At 43.4% G+C, this 17998-nt stretch overlaps 1 protein-coding gene across 2 annotated transcripts in view; it reads left to right on the plus strand.

Annotated features, from left to right (window-relative positions):
• LOC138286641 (probable hydrolase PNKD) overlaps nucleotides 1–17998 on the plus strand; it is a 235025-nt gene that overhangs the window by 99269 nt on the left and 117758 nt on the right. For both annotated transcript variants that reach the window (XM_069227094.1, XM_069227095.1), the window contains exons 2-3: nucleotides 5732–5847; nucleotides 7471–7583. In XM_069227094.1, coding sequence (XP_069083195.1) covers nucleotides 5732–5847; nucleotides 7471–7583 — 229 coding nt within the window. The remainder of the gene's footprint in view (nucleotides 1–5731; nucleotides 5848–7470; nucleotides 7584–17998) is intronic.

Below are 17998 nucleotides of genomic sequence, written 5' to 3' on the forward strand. Positions count from 1 at the left end.
TGTTGATCGAGACTCCAGGGTAGTCCTAGTGATTGACTGTTTCGATTATGCCCCCGCCCCGGTGCCCAAGATGTTTTCTTACAGTTCTTTCCACATACAATGACCTTAGTTTTTGATTGGTTGGCTGCTAATTGGTTCGCTATTCAAAAATCATTTAACCTTCATAAGTGATGGCCTTTGGGAGTTTGCGACAGTCTCACCGAGTCATCAGCATAGGCCAGATGTGGGGTGTAGGTGGCCTTCCCTGCTCTCGGTTAAGGGCCTCAGGCAGGTTGGCTATAGACAGAGGAAATAAGAGGGGAGCCATGATGCAGCCTTGTTTTAGTCCATACTCAGTCTGTATTTTTCTAAAAAAAACATTATCAGTAGTGACTCTAACCTGTAGCCGTGTGTCAGTGTGCAAGGCACTGTTTGACACACTCGATCTCACCACTTTACTATCAAGTCTTTAATCTCCTTGGTATGACCTCTTCTCCCCTTGACCGCTCAGCCTCTTCCCTCCAACACCCTCACCCCTGGGCGTCCCTCAGTTCTCAGTCCACTCCTGTGCTAAGCCTGTCCTGTGCTTGGTGACATCATCTGTTCCTGGCATTCGATCATTTAAATGCTAATGAGGGATGTCATTATCTGCAGTTTGATATTCTACTTTCATCTTATGCTGATGACACCCACATCTCCTTCGCTATTGAACTTTTAGCCTTCACTCCAGTTGCTGATTGCAGAGCGCCTCCCTGCATCTCACCGGGTCTCTTTCCCATAGCCACCCTGATCACAGCACCACCGGTGACAAACCACCTTGCTCTCTTTAACTCCACCCAGCAGTGGGGCACACTCATAAATGTCTTTGCAATGGCGACCAAGTATTGGGCTCTTCACGTATGAAAGACTTGATCCCTTTCCAAACAGAGATAGCCTAGATCACATTACAGGTCATATCCAGTATCAACTGCTATAGCAGCCTCCTGGTCGGTCTTCGTCTGCATGCCTCCTCCTCCTCACTAGACAAGGCTCTAAACTTTGGCACTAGAACCCAGTGAAACCATCATTTACATACCCCAGCATACCACCTTGTCACGAGGCGCATTAGCTCTCAACCGGAAACAGGGCTGTCTTCAAAGTCTTGATTCTAGTTCTTAAAGATGCGCAGTGACCTTCTCGCAAGCCAGGTCCTCGCTGAAGCTTGTGTATGATAAGTCCAGACTGCCTAGTTACTCCCCAACCTCATTTCCTTACACAAATCTCATCTTTTACCACTCTGGACTCTCCTCTTGCAATGTGATTCCTGCTGACCTGAGTGCAGTCTCCTCAATGCATACATCTGAGTCAGTTCTCAAGGCCCACCTCCCCTCTAGGATGCTACTACGGATCAAGATATTCTAGCCCTCCCAGTGTACGTCATTCTGTCTCACTCAAACAAAATTGTATTTGTATAGCGCTTACTACCCCTGATGAGGTGAGTAGCACGCTACTCCGGAACCCAAAAGGATTAGTGGTGGATTAGTATTGGGAAATATGAGGTAATTTGAGCGGTGACCGTCTGTTAGCTGAATTGATTGGAATAATGGAGGGAGAGAAGGGTCTAGAAAGTCTTTGTAATTGGATTTTCATCATCTTCACTCACCTATCGCTGTACCAGAAACCCTGCATGAACGTACGCACCCAACCTGGGACTTACCTCTGTACTCTTATCTGGTTGCTCTGTGCACTGTTTCTTGTAAAATGCTCTTTCTGATTTAATGATTACATGTAGGAGAATCGAATTTCAACAGCTAGGGCAGCACGGGTCCAGGAGGATTCTGTGATTTGCTCTGGACCCCAAGATCGTAGTCTACTGGGAAGCCTAGATTAAAACTCCGTCTCCTTGTTCCAGAGATGGAACTTGTCCTAATAGGCCGCCTGACTTTCCGCTAGGTATAGGGTCGTTCCTCAAAGTTGAAGTTGGGTATCACCAGTATACCAGTAACTGCTTTTTAATATTCTTGGGTCGGTTAATGCACCTGCTGTGGGTACCGTGCCAGCTGCGGGTTTGAGTCACACAGGGCCTCCTCTGTTTTACCCACTGAAGAGGATTTAAACCAAAGTGTACCAATGGTTGACTGATGCTTCATAGACACATAACTGGTCACACATGATGTGTATGTAAACAAATTATTAGCTTTTATCCAGAAATGCTGAGGGGAGCCTTTTGTAGAAAATTATGGGAAGGGTCTAGTGAGCAGCGGCTGCTGAGAAGAGCCCCTGGGTGAGGAACTGTGGGAGCTATGCAGGAGAGGGAGATTCCGGCACAGCAGTGTCTGGGGAGAGGGATGCAAACAGGCAGAGAGTGAGGGACTCAAATTGAGTGAGAGAGCATGGGGAAGAGAGGGAGTGAGGGGAACGGGAAAAATAGAAGTGTGAGTGAAATAAATGGAGGGAAAGCACGAGGATTGAGTGGTGGGTAGTGTCTTTGTGCGTGTGTCGGACAATGTGCAAGACAACCAAGGTCAAAGCTCTTAGAAGTCTTTCAGGTGGGTCTTGGCCAGTGGAGTACAGCCGGGCCCTTTGACCCGCCCTGATGCCTTCCTAAAGGAGGCATGACCCTGACCTCAAGCCTCAGCCTTGGTATCCACCTGTTATCTCTTCAAATACATCGATCTCTCAACGGCGTTCAATACCGTTGCCCACCCTCAAAAGTTGTGATCTACTCAACCTTGGTGTCCCTGACTGCGCTCATTTTGGCTTAAATGCTATCCTGGTTCATACCTTTTTAGCCTCATTATTCTTCAAAACACCTCCCTTGCAGATCTAATGGACATGCTCAACTCCCTCAAAGCCACTTCTTATGAAGAATGATGTCCTACCTTCACCCTTCACCAAAGCTCTCTCTCTGGGGACGTTCTGCCTCCCACACTCACCATTGTCAGTGTCTCCCTCACGCAAGGTATCCTCCCAGAAGCTCCCAGGATAGGCTGAATCATTCCACTTCTAAAGGAACATATCCTAGACCATGATGACTTCTGGTCCATCGCTCACCTGTCATTCATCAGCTGGATCATTAAATAGGCATTTCCATGCCAGTAATTCTTGTACATGAAAGAAGGTGCCTTTTGTGTCGCTGAAGGGTTTAGGCACTCAAAAAATCATTATGCATGCACTTTGTGACACGTTTGTTCACTGATGCCTCCATTCATTCGAATACTGATGCATTATTGCATTCACCCTCCTACTCAACCACAATAAAACACACACAATCTCAACAAAATGCAAGATTAATTAAAAGCATGCAAGTGGAAAAAAAAACATTCTGATTGTCTTGCTGCTGTTTAAGCATGGGATATTTATAAAAATATAATTGCAATATCAAAACTAAACATAGCAGTGGGCGTCCATCTTGCAGTGGTGTTGTACATAGCACCCTGTTGTTTTAAAGTTCCAGCATGGCCATCTTGGAATAGTAAAACAATAATACTCTATCAGCAACAGCATGCCAAAATGGTTGCACGATTTAGAGAAAGTCCCCATGGGTGATACAGCACACTGCAGATTTAATGAGTGGAATGTAAGCACCCCATTAGCCCTGCCTGGGGAGTTGTAGTATCTCCTTACACAAAAGTAAAATAAACAAGCATTTACAATGCAATGGGTCTCGCGTTTGCTCATGTTAGAGCTGATCGCTGTAAACTCCTAACCCGACTTTTCACCTATCGGGCAAAAGTGCATTTATGTACGTAACCCGAAAAAGTGAAATTAACTATGTAAAGCGCTCGACTTCTGCCAAGCGAGATCGCGCTCGTAAATTAGAGAAAAAGAAGTCCACGAGCCCGATGGAAAACAGCAAGCCTCGCATGTTTTCTGTACTTGGTCGCTGCGCTCGAGGAGGGCTAGCCACCGGAAAAGGCATGACGTATGTGTGCCTTCGACTAATGAAAGCAAGCAGATTTTATTAGGCAAGCCCACAAACCAATAAAAAACACTGACGTGAAGTTGACAGGGCTCTGAGCCCTTTTCTAAATACTAAAGCATCTCGCTGCGATACGCATGCGCGAGCACATGCAACGCAGGCTCGACCCTAAAAAAGGAGAAGCAAACACAGGAAAGGGGAACTATAAAATGAGGAAATTGAAAAATAAAGGACTGGCAAAGCAGCTCTGGCACTGGAGAGCTCTCATTTTCAGGTGGGTGTGTACATGTGATCATAACAGCCTGATATTCACGGGGCAAGAGGGCCAATGACAAACGGGGCCCTGAACCATTACCTCATGCAGTACGGTGTCATGGATGGAAGCAGATGGTAAATGACTCTCAGGCAGCCCAAAATGCAGATGAGGGCTGACCAAATGGCCCTCTATGTATGTAAATGGATGTATGTATTATTTAATGATTTTTGTTTTGTTAGAAGATCTTGGAAGACGGCTGAGCACGTCAGGCCTTCCGAAGGGATTGTAACAACATTTTTACAGTGCAAATCTTCTACCCCTAGGGTTTGTCAATGGGGTAATTAACACCAAAAGCCTTCCTTACACAGACACGTGGCCCCAGTCTTTTACACAGTGCAAACGCAATCTACTCTTAAAGGCCCATTGGCTCTAAAATGTGTAGTACATAGTAAACTACGCAGCATACTGCATTTGTCGAAATGTTTCATAACAAACAGGTCAGTCTTTTGGTATCTGAAATAACTTTTCCCAGTGAACCAATCTGGCCTGTAGCTGTTCTCACTGGTTTGTCACCATAACTAACTCCGGTCTAATGTATTGATCTGATGCGTTCCCACAAGGCAACCATCAGGTATACAATAATAAAACTACAAATATGTACGGAATTGCAGTTGTCAAAAGAATATAGAATCCCTGCTAATAGAGCTTAATAAGGATTACATAGTGCAAATCTTCTGTGGCAATGGCTTGTTCAGGCATGCAGACGCAAAATTACAAATGTATACAAACTTACGGTCGACATGGCAAAATACTATCTCTACTAAGATGGTCTAACAAGGATACTACTGTGCAAATCCTCTGTACCCACGGTTTCTCAGATGGGGTAACCATTAAGAAAACTCTTGCCTACTATAGTGTTTGGTGAGATTTCATGTAACAAAATATCTATCTGTAGGCTTTAATACAGAGTAATAATCCACAGTTAAAGTGTTCTTCCCTTTTAACATTAATTCAAACTGAAGCATTGTATCAGCTTTTCAATGTTCCCAAACACAGTCCTACATCACATTACCGTCTTCGAGCTGCGTGATGGCCAGCGACATATGAGCTATTTACCTTCTTCAATTTTGGTCTTCGAAGCAACGAGGGCATCAGCCCTCCAGTTCACATTCTTCTATCTTCTTACCGTCTAGATTCTATGCCTATGTGTTGGTGCTGCGAAAGAAAATCCCTTTATAGCAAGTCGTGCTCAGTCTCAGTGATAAACTCTTTCAAGATTGCCCTGGAGGGAGATGCCATCTCCTAGGAAGAATTAGAAATATCATATTTTCCACACTTATGTTACTGCAAATACATATAAATATAATTTTCAATATATTTTTAATGGTGCACATTGTTCTATCTCGATCTTCCATACACCCATTCGCTGCTCAGTACATATATGTTCCTTCTAAGACTGCATATGATCTGTGTAGTTTGACAGTGTCCTTTTATTCATCATTTCATGTGGAAATGTCCATGCTGCTGAGACATAGATATATAAATGTAAAAACCTGTCAACCCTTGCTCACCTTGTGCCTTTTTTGTCCTCCCAGGTACAACCTCTACAGTCGGACACAGCTCGGGTACCTGTTCCACCGTCGTCAAATGAGAAGAGCCCGCCAGAAGTACCCCCATGGGCACTCCGTCGCTCACCCCATGGTATTCAGTGGTAAGAACCAGCCTGCTTTCAAGTGCTAACTGGCTGGGAGGGTGTCCTAACATGCTGTGTGCCATGTCATATTTTGATCAGTTGCATAACACAAAGTGATGGGCCCCCTGCAGAATATGAAGAGGGGCCCCAGAGTGTACCATATGTAACAAATATTTAATAAACTTGGGCAGAAGGGGGCTCCCTGGTGCGCTGAGGGCACACTGAAGGGCCCCCCACGTCTCATGGGCTGTAGGCAGTGCTTAAGTGGACTCTTGTCAGGAGGCCTCGGCAGCCTGCCCCACACATTGCCCATGCCAGCGCTGCCAGTGATAGTACCAACACAACTACTAACCATCACCCTCCTACAGTGTGACAGTTTGGACTATTCCAGGCCCCCAAAGCTATAAGAATGGCTTGGGCAGCAGGTAATATACATGTTAATGTATATTAAATTAATAATTAACTGTTGTTGTGGTAATTTCTAAATTAGTGAGATAGCGCCACCTTGTGGCAGACTATCACAAGCGCCGGTGTTGACAATTAAGTGCCGAGCACCGGAAACCACCAGCTCAAACTAAGCACTTGCTGTAGGGGCCTGTGTTATACCTTTTATTTTGTTATAAATGTTATTTGTCATGCAGTGTGTTTTTTCTTTCTTTTATGTTCCTCGACATAGATGTCTCAGGGAATCATCTCAGCCATTTGGTTACACTATTCTTATGTTTTCTACATCGCATTATATCAGCAATAGCCACAGTGGAGTCCATGCAGTAGAGTAATCGGGTATATAGGGACATACACCTTCCGTCTTGGTAGCCAACCACTCTGGGTGGTAAATTCTGTTATGATTTTTTTTAGATTTTCTAAGTCCAACAGTTTCTGCACACCATCCTTGCCATTTGCTCGGATATGTGCTTCCTGAGTACAGGAGCGGGGACATGCTTCGTCCTTTAACAGGAGCAGCCACCTGAGCTTTTTGGGGATTTTGAAGAAGATCTGCACTTTAGAAAGAGATTTTACTCCAACCAGGCCTTGCAGGCAGCATGAAGTAAACTTAAGTGCCTACTCTAATTGTAAATTACCCTAGCTACATGGGAGACATAGTTGAAAGTTGCTTTATGGCCCTACTTCCCTGACCAGAACTAGAGAGCAACGCTAGAGACAACAAGAGGACTTTGCCCATGTCCTGGTCTTGGGAACAGCTTGCCCAAGCAGATGGCTTTCCCAGACTGAGGAACCAGTAAAGCAAAAACAGAATGAGAGCACCTGAACCTCTTTAGGACTAGAAGAATACAGTGTAGCTTTAAAAAGAAATAATTCCACCTAAGAGTTCTAAATCTCTATAAAGGAACTTGTCCTTTTTCCTCTGCCCCCTATATGTGTATTGAAGTCTTTGCTGAATTGCAATATTTTTCGAATCTATGCTAAAACATACTTTATTCCATGCTTTATCCTCAGTTTATATCTGCTCTCGTTTTGGCGTGAAGGGGGCGGGGTGGTAGCAAGGGATTTAAATGCCAGAATGCCAGTTTAGCATTGGTGACTAGCCGTAAAAATAAACACCCATGAGACAAGCTTCTCATCTTGTGGTTTGGATTGAATGTTGATTATTACGATTTTCTCTTTCGCATGTTGGTAAAGGCGTGAAAGTGGTACCTATTCCTGTGCTGTCTGACAACTACAGCTACCTGGTCATCGACACTGATTCCAGCCTGGCCGTCGCTGTGGACCCCTCCGACCCAGTGGCAGTGCAGGTAAGCGGATCTACGCTACATAGCTTCTTCTAACCTGCTGTTCTCTCTTCAATGTGTTTTTTAGTTCGTCTTCCTTAAGAAGTTTTGTTGAGGTTCCACCTTTCTTTAGTATTCTCATCTGTGGGTCAGGTCTTCCTTAAGTAATTTAGCCCAATGGGTGAGCCCTTCAGTTATTTCGCCTGGGAAAAGCATTTCTTCTGATTTTTGTTATAGGGTGGGCCTTCCTTTGCTATTTTGGTTTGTGGGATGACCTACCTTTTAGCCTTTTTTATGGTCTGGTTTGAGAGTGCACCTGTCACCTGACAATTATGTGAGAATCACCAGGAAATGGGGTTTGGCTCCGCCCACATGTGAGGAGCCAGGAGTACAAGTTTTGACTGGGCAGAAGTTGTGTGCTTCCACAAAAAACAGTGCTTGCCCCATAGCTTCCAAGTCTCCCAGATCCATGTGTGATGTGCTGCTTCAGTCCAGGTTGTTTCCCCTATGAATTATGGGGCTTGTGGTCCTATTTTATAATGGAATATAGAAAACTACAAGTCCCTGAATTCAAAGAAAAACCTGGACAGGAGCAGCGCATCATGCATGGAGCTGGGAACTTGGATGCTATGGGGCAAGCACTTTTTTTGTGGAAGCACACAAACTTGGCAGGGCTGTTGACCTCTACACAGCTGTGATCGTTTGATTTATTTATCCAGCTGCCTGAGTGTGAACTTTCTGGAGCACACACATGACACTATAAAACTGTTAATGTGTGTTAGATAACTAGATAATTTATGATGTTTTTCGGTGGTAGCTGCACCGATGAAAGGAGGGCAATCAGTAACCTACTTGGATTTTCAGGTCTGGCTTAACAGTTCATCTGTAACTTGACCTTTAACCTACACCAATATTATTCCATAGTTCTTCGCTTCTACGCAAATACATATTAATTCCCATGCCATCTAACTGTAATGCTTCACATTACCATACAACGTTCCTTTAAAACCATACCTATTGGCATTGCCAATGCTTGTTTGATCTGTGGGTACATCTTCCTTCAGCAGTTTCTTGTGGATATAACTTCCTTCATTATTTTGATCTATGGGCAACCTGTATCTCAAGTTTAATCTGTGGTTTGGCCTTCCTTTGTTTGTGTGTTCTTGGCTGTCTGCACCTTGTGTGTCATCTGTGGCTGGGTCTTCAGTAGTTGGGGCAGCAAAGGATGAGTGTTTCTTCAGTTGATAGGTCGGAGGGACCATATCTTGCATCAGTACTTTGGCCTGTTAGCGAGTCTTCCGAATGTATTTGAAATATGTATGAGTCTTCTTTCAGTATTTTGTATTCCTGGGTGTGTTTGTGTCAGCACCTTTTGTCTTCAGCAGTGCTTGTGTGGCCCATCTTACTTACGTTTTATTGTTGGGCAGTCCCTTTTGTTTGTTTCTTCTTTTGGAAGGTCTACAGTCTTACATTTTGTTGATGGACAGTCACTCTTGTATGTTCATCTTTGGGAAGGACTTCAGTCTTACGTTTTGTTGATGGGCAGTCACTCTTGTTTGTTTCTTCTTTGGGAAGGTCTATAGTCTTACTTACATTTTATTGGTGGTCAGTCACTTTAGTTTGTTTCTTCTTTGGGGAGGTCTATTCTCTTACTTATGTTTTATTGTTTGTTTCTTCTTTGGGAAGGTCTGCAGTCTTACACTTCATTGGTGGGGAATCACTCTTGTTTGTTTCTTCTTTGGGAAGGTCTGCAGTCTTACATTTTATTGGTGGGGAATCACTCTTGTTTGGTTCTCCTTTGGGAAGGTCTATAGTCTTACATTTTATTAGTGGGCACTCACTTTTGTTTGTTTCTTCTTTGGGAAGGTCTACAGTCTTACATTTTATTGGTGGGGAATCACTCTTGTTTGTTTCTTCTTTGGGAAGGTCTATAGTCTTACTTAAATTGTATTGGTGGGCAGTCACTTTGTTTCTTCTTTGGGAAGGTCTGCAGTCTTACATTTTATTGGTGGGCAGTCACTTTGTTTCTCCTTTGGGAAGGTCTATAGTCTTACATTTTATTAGTGGGCACTCACTTTTGTTTGTTTCTTCTTTGGGAAGGTCTACAGTCTTACATTTTATTGGTGGGGAATCACTCTTGTTTGTTTCTTCCTTGGGAAGGTCTACAGTCAGTAGATTGCTCTGTCTTTTGATAGTTATTTCGTCTGTTGGTGGGGGTGGCATCAGTCGCTGTCTGGTCTGGGGTGAGTCTTCAGTGCTTGCTTGCTCTGTGAGACAGTTTTTCTTCAGTACTTGCATGGTCTGTTAGCGTGTTTTTTGGTTTTTGGGAGGTTTTTCCTGGCTCATTCCCTAGGTTTGGTTACATTGCTCTCTGGTTGCCACCTTCCCATTTGCACTCATCCCAAGTCTCCTGGGTTTTGGAATGTTTCACGATAGACTAGGAATCTCCTTGACCTGAAACTAATGCCCTGAAGCATGTGCAGTGATATGGACAAAAGAACACCAGTCCCTCTATGGTCTTGGCATAGGGAACACAGCAGAGCCACACATAATTAAAAAACATGGCCTCCCGCCTGAGGTTTACCATGCTGTGGCACATGGCACAGCAAGGCATTCACGGCGACAAGCGCGTTTGCTCTTCTGTAGTGGCAGACTTTGTATCCCCAGGAAAGTGAGCTGGCTGTGCTGGTTTTTGACCCGATGGAGAATATAAAACACCTGGAATTTGGTTCACTTCTTGACAGTAAACCAGTGGCAGGAACTAATTGAGCGATTAATGTGGCCCCAGCCAGTAATATTTGGCAGGCAGTGGACAGAATACCACATAGTGGTCACCTACATGAGTGTTACAATGCAGCCCTCTTCCTACCTAACAGAAGACGTCTGGATTCCCAAGACATCTCTGTGCACCAGGACCAATCCTTCGCCAGCTACAGAAATGCAAGCAAGAGAGAAAACCAGAAGTCAGACTATCCCAGGGTATGAAATACAGGCTCCCCAACAACTGAGTCTCTACAGGCCTTTCCAGTTAAGAAACTAGCAGATTATCTGGTACGCTGAAGAGCATCTGTACACTAATGCTGATAGAACAACCCGTCAATCAACCCTCCAGGGTCTTCTTAGAAAAGACCACCCTTTCCTCATCGCCCTCCACCGCACCCTCGTTATCCCTCCACCTCTCTCCAGTGTAGCCCTGAGCCTTCTTTGTTCTGTATTTCTTTCCTCCTTTCCTGTTCTGATCCTTTCTAACTTCACAATGCCACAGTTATAACTCTCTACTCCTCAATGTAGAGTTCATTACCCTCTGAAGGTCAATGTTTGCTCAGGAAAGATCCACAATTGAAGGAATAGCAGTAACAAGAATGAAATGGATACAGACTCCTGGAAGTATATGTTGGCCACTGCCTTGTGATGGTGATAGCGCACTTGTATGGAGAAGCGCTTTACAACTAAAGTAACTGACCCCAGTGGTTTTGTTCAGAGAGAAGCTTGGCTTAAATAAGAGGTCTTCAAACTTTTTGATGCCGCGACCCCCTCTTAAAATGTTTTAGGTGTAAGGACCCCATTCTGATAAAAATTTCTAGAACCTGGTACTCCTCATCATCAACAACAATAATAAACGTCCCCATTTCCCACAGCAAATCATTTTTACTGTGAGGAAATAATATTAAACACTGTTTAGCAAACCAAAGGTCAGTGAGTGTGGGGGCGTGGTCAAGGGTGTGGCTGAAAACAAAGGTACTCATTTATGAGGATTTGGCATAGGACAGTGCCACAAGTCCTCTTGCTACACTGCCCCACGCCAATACAAAAGGGCAGGAATGCACCGTATTTATGAAATACAGTGCATTTCTGTCCTTTCCCCCGCGCTGGCGCACAATTGTTGCCTAGCGCCAATTTAGGCAGGATTGTATTTGTGCAGTAAGGGGCACCTTCCAGCACAAAAACAATCCAGAGAGGCATTGTACCTCTTTCTATATGTGCGGCAGATAGCAACACACGTGGAAAGAGGAAAAAACGAAGAGAAATGAAAACATTTCTCCTCATTATGCCTGCTCTGGGGAGGCGTAAGGTTTTGGCACTGCTCCAGTTTACGTGATTTTGTAAATCTGGAGCAGCGTCAACCCATGGAACGTCTCCTCGACGCAAAGTAAGGCAATGCAGCAGCTTGCGCTGCTTTGCCTTTCTGCATATCTCCATATCTACAACACCATACAACATGCCAAAAGGGCATGTGTGCTTTACATGTACATTTTAAAAATGCATTTTAAATGCATTTTTAAAATTTGCACATGGTTACCACCGAGTTCAACTTGGTGGTAAGTAGCAATTCCTTAATGCCCAATTCGCATTAAGGAATTGCTTCTTACATGTGCTTTAGAAATCGCAAATAAGGAATCCTTATTTGCGATTTCTTATTTGGAGAGTCGCAATTTGCAACTCTCTAAACAGGGTCGCAATTTCAAGGAATCGCTATTTTAGCGATTCCTTAAAATTGCATTCAGAATGCCTTTGATACATTGTGAAATGGCTTTTTGCATTCGCAAACTGACATTCGCACCGTTTGCGAATGCAAAAAGCTTTGATACATCTGGCCCTAAATCTTGGTTAGTGCAGTTGACAATAGTGACTTGTGTATTTGTTTGCAATGAGGTCACAGCCTGTGACAGAAAGCGCTGTGAATATGTGAGGCGTTATTTTATACTTGCATTACACACAGTATAAGATAGGCCACTACAAAAAGGTTTAAGACAAAACTGTGGTTCCAAAATGTAGATTTAAGTAATACCAGAGCATATACAATACCTTTATTTTTTATTTTTAATAGCTGTCCCTCCAACACCTCCAGGTGAAGTAAGCACTGTGGAAATACAACTACAATTAAAAGCACGCACTTCACAGCGCAGTTGTTAACTCTTTGCACTACCCTCAAAAAGAATAAATATTTGTCGTCTTCGATCATTTAAAGCTGGTCCCAAGCACCCTTTACATTTGCAGATGAGCTGGTAGAGCACATTTGCATTTCATTCAGAAAGCAGACGCCCTGGGAAGGCCTCCTTAGCTGAGGCATTTTGAGGAACAGCTGGGGGAATGCGACCCCCATTCCAGGACTCCACGGCCCCCTTGGGGGTCGCGACCCCCAGATTGAAGACCTCTGGAAATACTCCCACGCCGCGAGGCAGGGCTGGCTTCTGAATCTTAAGCAGTCTCTGCAAGAATTGAGGACTAAAGAAATCATGTTGAAGGAGAAGCTTAGGTGGATTTGGCATTTACTGGAGTTGAGGAGCTAAAATGGGGAAATCTAATGTCCTTACTAAAGAAGGGTTAATCTGCTTGAAGTGAGTAGTAAAAGTAATAAATTCAAAAACTCACTTAGATGAGGATGTTTACATTTTACTTTAAAAACCTCTCTTTAGCATTAGGTGAGAGGTTTTTTTCTATTTTTTACAGTAACATTATAAAATATTTAATAATGGGATGCATACATTTTGATCAGTAGGTTTATATTTCTGTTTATTTCTTACAGTTTGTCAGACGTTTTTGGATTCATCAGTCTATAACCTAATATATTTATGAGAAAGACAAATTACAAATCTATCTATCAGGCCAGGGGTGGTTAGGAGGGTTGATTAAAACTGAGATTTCCAATTGTGGTAACTGGATCTGCGCACACAGACATTGACCAAGCGCACGCCACATGGCCAGGCTCCGGTGGACCAAAAATAATAGGTTTTGATTTTACTTGGGTGGAGTTTCAGAGATCCATGAATCTCCTGCCTAAGGACAGACCACAATCCTCGAAACTCGATTCTCTGAATCTTTGCTCAGTGTCAGAAGGATCTGCCCACACCATCCATCCCTCAAACGAGCAGATACCGATAACAAAAGGATGAAATAAAGTGAAGGGCAGAAGAAACTTGGATGGGTCCTGTGGCTGCCCACAAAGGGTATTGTGAGCCATCAGACAAGGGATGCTTCATCCATACTAAATCCATTTGGTGGAGTCCACCAGCAGTAAGCACTGCTAAATCTAACAGAACTGCTGCAATACATTGTCACCATGAAAGTCCCATTTTAAAATGCTCGTGTTCTTCGCTTAAATTCTCGAGGTTCTTCTGTTTTCCCAGGAAAAGTGTATCCAATGGCAGAAGTTCGAGTAACTTTTGAGGCTCATTTTGTCCCTTGGTCCATCTCTCTGAAAGCAGGGTAAGGGAATGTATCTGTATTTGTGTGTATGACTGCTGGGTAGCATCAGTTCAGCCAGTGGAAGGATGCAATGTGGGAGCAAGAATCCTCAGGGATCGTTTTCGATTTTCCCTTCTCAGAGGTTTTTGTGATCATTTGCTTTGGAGAACATCCAAACTTTCAATTGATCTTCCTAAGAAAGTCTCTCCAGATCCCGCTCTTGGAAATATGTATACAGCTTTTGGGGGACAATTCCTTTTACGGATTTGGCACCTTAAGGAACAGGGTCTTACGATTAACTAGTAATGGGCCCACAAGTCTCTATGAGGCCGTGGTTTGTTGTTTTCAGCTGTATCCTTTCATCACCCTGCAGCAGTACAAGGCTACTAATGCACGAAACACTTACTAAGTGAAATTGCAGCAAAGTTAGTTTCATGTGCTGTTTGATCGAACGTCACAATGAAAAGTATGTGCTCATGTTATCCCCCTGAATAGTTAATATTGAAATTTCATATATTGTCTAATAACCTTTTGATCAAAGTCTCTTGAATGCCTGGGTTGCTTTAGTGTAAGACATGGGGATATTCATGAAAGCTCTGCTTGTCCGCACACATTACAGCCCCACGTTTATTTCTGGTATGTTGTTTAGTCCTTGTGTTCAAACCCGTAAATTTAGCAGTTTGTCCAATTTGTTTATAACTATTAAGGTTGATACCTCTTGTAATTCAATGTTGGTTGAGATCTTGGACGAAAAATATTATCTGATCTGTTACGCATCCTTGCACCTTGCTTGCTCACCCTCTTGTGTCGTCATGTTTTTGGAACTATTTACTCCTCGTGTTTTTAGAATTATTACAGCCTCATGTTTGTACAATTATTTACTCCTCCTGCTACTTGAATTCCTCTATGTGCACTCACATCCTCTTATACATTTGTGGTACAAAACTGACTCAACAAGACTGTGTTCTCTCTGTTCATTAGCTACAACTAGAATTTATGCTATGTTCATCTAAATGTATAAAGCACTCATGCAACAAGAAGGACTCTTAGCGATAAGGAAAAGGAAGTGGTGTATGGAGTCTCTTTCAGTCACGAGCAGGGACCTGAGCGCCTCCTGAAGAAGACATGTGAAGTTTTGTTTGTGATGCTCAGAGGTTCAGAGTTTAGGAGCAACTATGGAAAAGGTTTATCATTTTATGAAGGGATGGAGATCTCAAGAGATAATGCTGAGGGGATCAGTATTTGCTGAGTTTGAAAGTAAGGAAGTTTGGTGCTAAGCCCTACGTGCATTTATGAAAAAGAAAGAAGATCTTAAAATGAACTTTCATTAATAGGGAGCCAGTGGGGGTGACTTATATTAGGTTTTGTAATGTTAAAGCATGGAAATGATGGGATGAGTTCAGCAGCTTGCTTTCTCAATTGATTTTAGATAATGCAATAGGGATTTCTTTAAATCCAGGTAAAGTGAAACACATTAATCAATCCAGGAGTCGATAAGGGCAGAAATAGCCGCTCTTTTTCCTTCAAAAGCTCTATCGTGTAAGATGGTTCCTTGCGCATCTGGAAGATACAGGAAGAGGTCACTGATGTTACCCGGGTCTCCATTTTGAAGTGCGGGTTTGATTAACCCCTAAGATTTTGACACTTATTAGGGAAGGAGGGAAAAGGACCACACGAACTGGGACAAAATTGAGAGGACCAGGCAGAAATAGTTACAGGACCTATGTTTTGTCCGTGTTCATCTTGAGATAGTCTACATCCATCCTGCGCTTGGCTTCTCATAGATGTTCTTTGAATAGAGCGGGATCTGACCGGGCATCAGTTAAGTGAAATATCACTTGCGTCTTATGTGCATACATGGAAAAAGAGATTCCATAGAACTTAATCAAGGTGGACAGAAAAGGTTACAAAAATTGAGAGCAAGGAACGAGGCCTGAGGGACACCCCGTGGCCACCACTTGAGTAAGGCAAGCATGAAGGCCAACAGCCGTTCTTTGAGACCAGTCTTTCAGAAGGATGTGAACCTTTTGAAGACGCCTTGCTCGATGAACAGCGATAACAGGATCTGTCATCAGAATGCTGTGCTTGACCGTATCGAAGGCCGTCGACAGGTCTAGGATGGTCAATGCACCCGGGTAGCTCCACTCAGTAGCCATGCGATGCTTGTCCACCGGAGCGGTCATGTTAATTTCAGCTCTTCTGATTGGTCAGAAGCTGGTCTGTGCAACTTAAAGGATACATTGAGTCTTAATGTAAAGTGAGTCTTGCCATAAAGGGGAGGCTTCCTCATTGCTATGCAAGTTATCTACACTGCTGCATGGTTTGAAACAGACAATCTCTGTCTTGGTATCCACTAAGCTTTTATGTCTTCTAAAGAGGACATAATCATTTTTTTTTTTTTCATTAACCTGTAGGCGTGAGTGGGATGGATTTCCAAACTCCGCCTCGTTTAGCGGGATCCGTGTACAGAAGTGAACGCAGTTACGTACATTGGGAGCTCCTTCTCCTTTCTAAAGCTCACACCCTGCTGGTTGCTGGACTCAGTCTGACTTGAATCTCATGTTTGTTTTAAATGTACATTGTTAAAGTGCCCATAAAAGCGTCAGACTTAGGCCTTTTAATACCGAATGCTGTAAAGTCAGCAGGTAAATGCTAATAGGGTTAATGAGGTTACAAACTAACTCTTAGGTGTAAACCTTTCAATCATAGGCCTTCTGGAGTAATATTGTCACCTCACAGATTCCAAAGAACTGCAGTAAATTTGTAGTAATATTGCTATAAATTTGTGGCATTGATTTCTTTGTCTATTGTTAGAACCGGATATATGAATGGAACTACAAAAAGCAAAACCCACAAATAATTGTAACAAGTTCTCTGATATGATAGAAAGTAAGATGCGAGTGCAGAGGGAACTCTTCTTTTATCCTAATCGGTATTCGCGGACTCTTTGCAGCATCATTTTGCATTAGTTGATATTTTCCACTTGGCTCATCCTTTGCTATTTCCCATTTCCCAAGACCTTCGACGTCACGTGAATCAGCGTCACTATCAGTTCACTTCAGTGCGGCTGACACTGTATCCCCTCCTTTATGACATCCTGACACTGATCACACATGTCCATCGTATGGTGACATCTCTTGCGACAGTGGTCCCTACTCTGGATGCAGCATCTTCCCTTTCAGTCTTTGCGTTTGACGCTACCTCATAGCTTCAGAACTTCTGGTCTGGTCTCCAAAGATGCGAGAGAGCTCTCTTCACGGTATCTGACCCATCACTTGCAAGTCACAGGCAACTGGGGCAAGAGACGCAGCAACATTGGATAACAGCACGTCACATGGACGAGCATTCAGGGAATCGATGCTGATCAGGCGCTGTTCTGCTGGTGCGTTTTGTATTTCTGTTTCTCAGAAGGATGAGAAATAGAAAGATTGAAAGTTTATTCACTGTATTTAGTCGAAACAGGACACATCAGAAGATGGTACTTTTGAGTGGGTCTAAAGTTAGTCAATGGACGAGGGATCCAGTGGTTTGCTGCAGTGACTCATTTGCAGCGCTGCCAGACCAGTGGTACCTCCAGAAGTCAAACAGCCAGATGATTATTTTAGCGACCTTGGAAAGGTGCGAAAGGTCAACGAGTAGATTCTGGTACCAGAGTCAATGACGTATCACTTGGACAACGACTGTTCTTTTGTGGAATCATTTCTCTGCGAGGAAACCTACATAAAATGTTGATGATCCAACCTCTTCTCTTGCAAAAATGTTCAGCTGACCAGATAGACTGTACCAACTTTGCCTCTAAAAAAAAAGAAGGTTGTGGGTCAGTTCATTCTGTGCTTTGTTTCTGGAGCAGTCATCCTCGAGGTACTGTTGGAACAATATGTGAAGGTCTCCATTACCACCATCAAAGTAATCAATGTTGTTCTGGGCTTCAATCATTGCTCAATTGACAAGGGTGCATATGCAAATCTTACACTTCGGCGAGTTGTCTTCGGGTATTAAGCTTTGCAGACTTGATTAAATAAATGATTTCCAAATGCCCGCCACTTAGGGTTTTTTCTGTATTAGCAGCTTCTTAAGTCCTTCACTATATACTTCGCATTTTCTTCCCCGGTGCTGTTTCTTTTCTCAAACCCTACATCCACATTCTCTACTTTTCTCTTCCTGTTCATCTAATATGATAATGTAGAACGTCGCCGGTCCAAACCGGTTCAGCTGGTCTTTAAGCTGGAAGTCTGGCATCTGTTGAAGGCACT

The sequence above is a fragment of the Pleurodeles waltl genome, chromosome 3_2 (assembly GCF_031143425.1).
Source record: "Pleurodeles waltl isolate 20211129_DDA chromosome 3_2, aPleWal1.hap1.20221129, whole genome shotgun sequence".
NCBI classification, from domain to species: Eukaryota; Metazoa; Chordata; class Amphibia; order Caudata; family Salamandridae; genus Pleurodeles; species Pleurodeles waltl.